Below are 8,630 nucleotides of genomic sequence, written 5' to 3' on the forward strand. Positions count from 1 at the left end.
GCAAGTGGTTTTTCGGTTTTCCTGCTGTCTTTCATTCAGTTCATGTGGAACCCATTTTCCCATCTTTTGGATCTTTCCTATGGATTTCAAACGTACGGAGACGGCTTCTCATGTCACATTCAATTGATCCGCGAGTTGTTGTTGAATTTGAGCGTCATCCTAATCCAACAATGCTTGCAATTCGCTGTCTTCAAACTTTTTCGGTGGTTTTCCACGTTCTTCGTTTCTCTTGTCAAAATCGCCACTTTTGAATTTTTTAAACCACTCACAGCACTGTGATTTACCAAGAACATGCTTACCATAAGCTTCGACAAGCATTCGATGCGATTCTGCAGCAATTTTCTTCAAATGGTAACAGAAAATCATTGCTGTCCGCAAATCGTAGTTTCCAGGCACAAAATTCGACATGTTCAACGCTATTACAAACTATACTGTTGTATGAAACTTGTATTGTTGTGAGTTGAAAATCTTTGTCAGATGTCAGAACAAGGAAATGGCGTCAATGACGCGGTCTGACGACAACTACTTTGACAGCTATGGCCATTTATTTTTTAATTCCGGTTTCATATTTACATACCTGGTAAAGCGACTTGATTGTCGATTAACGCAAAGAAAGATCTTTATTGCTTGCGATAACGATTTCGCGTTTTGATTTCACGTGTTATGACTTTCACAGATCTACAGGTTCAGGAGCAAAGACGCGAACTTCGTGCGGTTGCAGTCCGAGTGGAAGTCCTTTAGGAATCCATGGACTAAAGACATCGAGTATCTAATCGCTAAGAATTCCGCTATCTTGTAAGCAACGATCGACATTCTACGCGTTGCTCGCGATGTTACCGTATAAAGAGTTCTGTATCCTTTTTTTTTCAGCTGCGATACACGTCCAAGTGGAAATAACAGATCTGAGGACTCGAGCGTGCAGGGCAACTATGATTATTTCACACAAAGTAAGTGCGATTTGAAGCGCGTATTTATACGACAATCGCGATTTGTCGAAGCGATTAATTGAAGGGTCGTGCTTAATTTGTCGTAAACAGGTAACGGTGGGTTAGAAAGACTGATCTCGAGCCACGTGGAAGTAAGTAAGATCGGCCGGCAAATAGCGGAAGAGGTACTGGATCTACAAAGACGCGGAGAAGACTCCTCCTCGGGTAGTAGTTCTGGCCCAGCGACAGAAACCGGTTTATTGAACACCGAGGTAAATATATTTGAATTCGACAGAAAAAACAAAGAAAGAAAACAAGTAACCGAGCAATTTATTAATATAAAACTATTTTATATTAATAAATTATCTTTTTCCTTTGCTCATTTATATGATCTTCCTTTGTTTTTTATCGTTTAAAATATAATAGATTTAAAACTGATTACTAATTGTCTGAATTTGACTTGGACTAACTAACTGGTTTTTCATATTATTTGTCTTTGATTAAAGTCGCAAATGGTCACGACGACGGCATCGCCAGAGAGAATACCTGACATTTCCCAGCCGAGTGGCATCGGCAGCGACAACAGCAGCAGCAACCCCACGTCGACGTTCAACCACGTAGCGAACAACGTGCAGCTCAACAGCATCGCGAATGACCAAGGTCATAGCTATTACTGTCTCTAAGGAGTCATTTCTTGGTGTGTAGAGTGCTCGCCAAAATTATTCAGAGAGAAAAAGAAGTAGAGAGCAAACCTCTCTCTCTCACGAGGAAAAGAGTTTTGTTAGCGCGCGTGTAAGAACAATTTGACTTATATAAGATTTCTCTTCGTGCGAGAGAGATTATTGAAGGCGAATTGATACTATGCAGAGTATAGCGTTGATTCTGTTTGCCGATATAGTTCAATCGTGTGTTAATGTTAGCGATATCACGCACAACGTAACATCCACCTACTTTCAGGAGCGTCACCAGATGACGACATGATGGACATGATTGGCGGCACCACGATTAATGAATCACCAAATTCGATCCCGTCCGACGGCAACGACGAGGCAGCGATGGCTGTCATCATGAGCCTGCTGGAAGCGGATGCGGGTCTGGGCGGTCCAGTGGATTTTTCCGGATTGCCATGGCCGTTACCATAATGCATGTGCACTTTAGTCTGCAATTTTAGAATGCGGAGGGATGTCTTCTGGTCGAATGAAACGCGCTCGGAACGAATGAATGAGACTTGGTGCTGAAATGGTGCTTTTAAGATAGGATTTCATTAAGTTAAGCGAACTATAGCTTCCAAACAAAGCTTCTACATCGCATTCAATTAACTATCGTTCTTCATCGATATCGTGGATTCGTAGTCCTATGTATATATATATATATATATATATATATATATATATGTTTATATGTTATCCCTGCCAGTAAATATCAACTAACAGTAATGTAACATTAATGTCATAATTTTACTGTCAACAATATAAATGTAATATAACACATGTTATACATAACAGTTACATTGTTGAGTAAAATTATAACGTTATTATGTGTTACTGTTAGTTGGTATTTTTAAGAAGAAGCTGGACTTCCTCTATCTCTTGTCGTTGATTTTTCAAAAAAGCACTTTTGTGCGACGAAATAATTTGCGTTTACATCAGCGAGAAACAAGTGAAGGTTGACAAACGCCCTCAGAGATTACAGTGATGTGACAATACTGTGGACAATAACGTGTGAATTTTTTCTTTACTTCTTTTAAAGGGCATCAACCCTTCAATACGGCCTCTCTTCAAGGATGAGAACTTTCAGAAAATGAATCTTAAAAAACCAGCCTCTTATAGAGGTATACATAGGACGAGAGCTGAAATCCACCGATTACGCAACGAGTGTATATAACTCGTCGTCTCAATAACCGTGCGAATAACTACGTTCTAGTGTTAAATTGACGTTATACGTGTAAATACGTAGGCATGCGTTGCATTGCACGCGCGATATGCCGTTTAAGTGTACCTAATTAAACAAAATCGTAGGAATATCTGTATATGCAAAGAAAATAAATCTTTTAACTCGGTGAACGTACGGGACAAGCAAAGTTTACTCGTTACGTGTGCAAATATGAATTTCCAAATGCATTATCTATTAGAATATATCAGTAACTGAATTATACGATCCGCTGCAATTCAGCATTCCTATATATATTTCATTTCGCCATAACGTCTAAAATCTATGCAAAAATATCATAGTAATATTTCTTAAGAGAGATACGAGTAGAATGTGGTAAGAACTAATGTAAATAACATGACATACTGCTGTAATTTATTGTTCGATATTAAAAAAGAGATAACAAATATTCACAAGATATCTTGGTATCTTACATTTGGTATAAATAAATGATGATAAATCTCTTGTGTATGAATTTGAGCTAATTGCTGCGAGAACTTCTTTCCTAATACAGTCTCAAAATATACGATATTTTGAAATGGAGGAAGTCTGTTGTATTCTCAAAGATTCGTTGAAGTTAAAATATACTTTAGGTCATCAATTAAAATTTCTATTAAAAAAATCTCCGAGGGGAAATATAATTCGAAGTAAAACAGACTGAAACATGGTAACAAATTCGTATTTCAGGAGCTAAGTTCACGATCGAATTAATTCTGAGAAAGTGTATTTTTTTTAATGTAACATTTTACGTTTTCTACATTAATTGCTATTAGTGTAGCTATTAGTGAGCTCTCAGGCGAGCAATTTTTTTATATACAAAAACGTTAAAGAGATTATTATTATTACATCAATGTGTACTAATGAGAAAATTATCAAGTATAATACATCGTACTCCGATATGCGATGATTTATCAATATTCAAATAAATCATCTGGATATTAACATATCTAGATATTAATATCTCCTAAGTACAAAATCGTTGTTAGATGTTTAATAGAGAAAATTCCTCATAACTGCAAATACCGCAATCTATAAATAATTGCTTTTTGGATCGCTATTCTTCTAAATTATTTGAAGAAGTATTGACATTTGATATAATATGCTTCTTATGTGTACGTTGCTCTTCTTCATATTTAATATAGAGATAATGGTATTTCCTCTGTATTATATTAACTCTTTTCTTCTTCTATCTTTAATAATACAGATTTTTTTAAATTTCTTCGTATATTTCTTCTTTTTCGTCTCTGTTTTAATAATACTAATAGAATGGAATTTTCTCTCTTCACAGCTTTACATAACTCTGTATATTCATCCAAAATTATATCATTATTAAGTAGCGATTTGGATGTTTTTTTGTTTTTTATGTTTCCTGGAAACATTAATGACTTCCGAATTATTCAAAGATCATCAGTATTTAATAAAGTACGTACTTTAGTATTGCTGTTTTTTTTTTCATATTTAATAGTTCTAGAAGTATCACTCTCTACATTTGACTCAGATTTATTTTCAATTTTACAGATCCGGATTGCACTCACGAAACTTGTATTTTTTTTCGATGTTTTTTCTTCTCTTTCTCAGAAATACTATTGTCTTCCAATATTATATTAGTGCCAATCTTCATAGCATTATTCGCACTTTCAATTACACTGTCCACGTTATCAAATATCAATTATGCTTTCTGACAATCTATTTGCACATCTTAGAGTGCCGCAAATAGAAAAAGATATGCTCTTGTAGTATATTTAAGTCACACAACATTTTTTTTTCCAATCTCCACTGACTCACCTGACCATTTCTCTTTGTATTGTCCCATAGTTTCAGAATACATGGTATGTATTTTGTGCACTAGCATAATTGCACAATATAGTCCAAATCCTTTTTATTCATAATAGTTGCTTTCCATTTACACACAAGTGAAACTGAGTCTGTTAAACTCAGATTAATGACGTCACTACTTGCTTACTTTGGTAAAAAGTTATCACATGTCATCACAGGTTCATAAACTGAGTTATGACGTCACAAGTGAGAATTATCTGAGAATCGGTGTAAATGGAAAACAGCTATTTTAGCTAATAGCTATTTTAACTAAAATAGCTGTTTTCCATTTCCACCGATTCTCAGATAATTCTCACTTATGACGTCATAACTTAGTTGAATGCGCGTTCCTTTTGCATTCTGACAAGTGAGATTCAACTGCTGCGTTCCACTAAACGCTCATAACGCTCGTAGAATCATTTCATCCTTGTCGTTTATCAAATGTTAAACAAGGACAAACGATGCTCGCGAGCATTGTGAGCGTTAAGTGGAACGCAGCCCTAGCAGACCATCCCCACTCCCAGCGGCCCGCGCGTCGTGCGATCGGTGGGGACGGTAGGTTGTATACCATATTCGGCAGCAGTAGGCCGACCGCTTATTCGACTATCTTTAAACGTTAATATCTCGTTAACTATTGCGCAACCTACAAAATGGTGTAAGATTTTTCGATTCAATTCGGTCCATTCTACCTGCTCGTGATCGATTAGCCGATATTTTCCAAACACTCTGTATATATGGGGCATTCTTTGCCAAATCGGCCACCCCCCCTCGCCAAAATTCGGCGCAACGTAGAGAGTTGTATGAGGTCTCATTTTGAAGCTATATTTGTCTAGTTTTTTTTGGTGAGTGGCCTTTTTGGAAAATTCAAAATGGCGGCTCCAAATCAGCACTGCAAAACACCAAACTCTCGAAAAGGAACGCAAAAAACATTCATAGAGTTTTTTGTGACGGCGAAATATACCGTTTTAGGGTTTGGTTCTTTGTTTTTGGCTGTGCTGATTACGAATCTTGTATCAGAATTTTGAAATTCAAAATGGTGGATCCAATATGGCGGATGAATTTTTAAAAACTGATTGGATTTTTTTGGAACTTATTACTCGGGGGTTTTTGGGGTTGTAGATTACGAATATAAAGTCAGATTTAAAAAATTCATCATGGCCGATCAAATATGGCGGATGAAAAATCTAAACTTGAAATTTTATAATACCCACAATGTGATCATTCTATATCAAATTTTGGATACAAATGATCTCTTGCACTTTTCCGATTAAACGCGTCATTGTCAAAACAAAAATTTATGAGCTTGTAGAGATTGTTGAGATGCGCAGTGGGTTTCCACGGGATGAACATACTCTTTATACCATGACTACGCTTAACAAACATTTTAATGTTCATAAGTTTTTGTTTTGACAGTGATGCGTTTAATCAAAAAATCGCAAGAGAGCATTTGTATCTAAAATTTGACATAGAATATGATTCAACATTTTTGGTACGATAATCTACGACCCCAAAAACCCTCGAGTAACAAATTTCAATCAAATCCAATCACTTCTTAAAAATCCATTCGCCATATTGGATCCGCCATTTTGAATTTCAAAATTCTGATGCAAGATTCGTAATCAGCACAGCCAAAAACAAAGAACCAAACCCTAAAACGGTATATTTCGCCGTCACAAAAAACTCTGTGAATGTTTTTTGCGCTCGTTTTCGAGAGTTTGGTGTTTTGCAGTGCTGATTTGGAGCCGCCATTTTGAATTTTCCAAAAAGGCCACTCACCAAAAAAAACTAGACAAATATAGCTTCAAAATGAGACTTCATACAACTCTCTACGTTGCGCCGAATTTTGGCGAGGGGGGGGGTGGCCGATTTGGCAAAGAATGCCCCATATATACGAGGGGTGTTCAAAAAGTAAGTTTCCCTAGTCTGCCGTTTTGCCCCAGCGCCATCTAGCGAGCTGGGACCGAACATAGTTTTAGTTTAGGATATACCGATAAGAGCGGAACTGGTCTTAGCTGCCGAAAAAATTTTTTTCATCAGTACCGGCTCGGAAACCATGGAGCTACCTGTGAAAAACGTGTCCACTTATGAGTTGCGTGCAGTTATTCGCTTTTTAACTGCAAAAGGGCTTAATGGCAACGAAATTCACACTGAATTAGTGCATATTTATGGTGACAAATGCATGAGTGTGCAAATGGTGCGTCGGTGGCGTACATATTTTCTCGAGGGACGCGGAGAAGTTCATGATGAGCAGCGTGCAGGCAGGCCAAAAACCGCCATTACAGATGACGCAGTCGCAGCAGTCGAAAAAATCATTTTGGCGGATAGGCGCTTTACAATTGACAGAATTTTGGACTCAATGCCTCCTGAAATCGATATTTGTCGAACTTCAATCCACACAATCATAACAGATCATCTTCGTTACCGTAAAGTTTGTGCGAGGTGGGTCCCACGCCTGCTTTCAAATGATCACAAACAAAAAAGACTTCAGTCTGCAGGAAAATTTCTTGACATGCTTGAAGGCGAAAATGTTTACTCACGCATTGTGACAGGGGATGAAACGTGGGTTCACCACACAAACCCTGAAATAAAGCGATAAAGTATGGTTTGGAAGAAATCAGAAGAGAGTGCTCCAAAAAAGGCAAAAATCCAGTATTCTGCTGGTAAGGTTATGGCCACAGTTTTTTGGGACAACGAAGGTGTTTGTTGATTGATTTTCTTGAATCCGGTACCACGATAAATGCAGATCGTTACTGTGAAGTGCTAAATAAACTTAAAAGTGCCATTAAACGAAAGCATCCTGGAAAATTATCGAGAAAAGTGTTGCTTTTTCACGACAATGCACGGCCTCATTCAACAAAAAAAACACAAACCTTACTGGAAAAATTCAAATGGGAAATTTTTGATCACCCACCCTACTCTCCAGATCTCGCACCAAGTGACTTTTTTCTTTTTCCTAAGTTAAAGGAAAGTTTGGGTGGCCATCACTTCAATTCAAATGATGAAGTGAAAGACTTTGTTAAATTATTCTTTAAAAAACAGGGCACGGATTTTTATAAACAAGGTTTGTCAAAGCTTCAGAACAGATATAAAAAATGTATTCAAGTCCAAGGGGACTATGTAGAAAAATAGTTTATAAGTCAAACAATAAATACATATGTTACTTTAACCTAAAAATTGTGTTTTGCTTTTTTCCCGGAGCAGGGAAACTTACTTTTTGAACACCCCTCGTATAAAAGTTCCAGTGCGAGTTAAAAAAAAAATCATGCTTGGCGTACTGATAGAATAAACCGTCTGTGATTGTACGTTTGATAAATCAAGTATTTTGTCGGCATGTCCATTGTATAATACGCCGTAGACGGAAAGTTTGCAATGATCGACAGACAAGGAATCCCAGAAGGTATCCGTCTCCTCCTTCTATATCCGTACAATGAGTAGAGCTTAATTCGCAGCCTACTCCTGATCGGAGATGTACGCCATTAGTATTTATTCGTACCTCGGCGATATAATCTTGCAAGGTTATTTTAAGACTGCCTAGCACGATGACATTTCCCCAAGTTCCATACGGGTCAGAGTAAGCGCTGCCGGAGCATCCGCCGTCATTGTCAACGTGGCCGGCTAGAACTATTGGTCGTGATGCGGTCCGATTTGATTTTAATCCTATTATACGAGTTCCAGCCATTTCGAAGGTTCCATAGGTGTGCATGTGTTTGCATGCATCTCGTGTTACGTCGACTATGTATGAAAATTGCCCGTTGTGTACATCCGAGGAATGCGAAAACATTCCACATTCCTTTACTGTACGGTCTATCTCGACTTTACATTGTATTACTTTTACGGAATTAAAATCATTGAGTTGAAGTAATTGTACATAAACTTTGCTAGAGTTTACATTCTGTGGGGGAATGTCACATTCTTCAATGTTTATCAACGATAATGTAGTTAAATTTGCTGCTGCGGAGC

General features: G+C 37.4%; 1 protein-coding gene across 3 annotated transcripts in view; it reads left to right on the forward strand.

Annotated features, from left to right (window-relative positions):
- The window catches only part of cyc (basic helix-loop-helix ARNT-like protein cyc), a 31,049-nt gene extending 28,767 nt beyond the window's left edge, over nt 1-2,282 (forward strand). For 2 of the 3 annotated variants that reach the window (XM_018521074.1, XM_018521075.1), the window contains exons 11-15: nt 677-795; nt 871-947; nt 1,038-1,198; nt 1,433-1,586; nt 1,884-2,282. In XM_018521074.1, the coding sequence (XP_018376576.1) occupies nt 677-795; nt 871-947; nt 1,038-1,198; nt 1,433-1,586; nt 1,884-2,068 (696 nt within the window). In that variant the 3' untranslated portion in view covers nt 2,069-2,282. Of the gene's footprint in view, nt 1-676; nt 796-870; nt 948-1,037; nt 1,199-1,432; nt 1,624-1,883 lie in introns of all 3 variants that reach the window. The other variant, XM_018521076.1, reaches the window with a different exon arrangement.
- Nucleotides 2,283-8,630: the final 6,348 nt, after the last annotated feature.

Source organism: Trachymyrmex cornetzi, unplaced genomic scaffold (assembly GCF_001594075.2).
Source record: "Trachymyrmex cornetzi isolate Tcor2-1 unplaced genomic scaffold, Tcor1.1 scaffold96, whole genome shotgun sequence".
Classification (NCBI taxonomy): domain Eukaryota; kingdom Metazoa; phylum Arthropoda; class Insecta; order Hymenoptera; family Formicidae; genus Trachymyrmex; species Trachymyrmex cornetzi.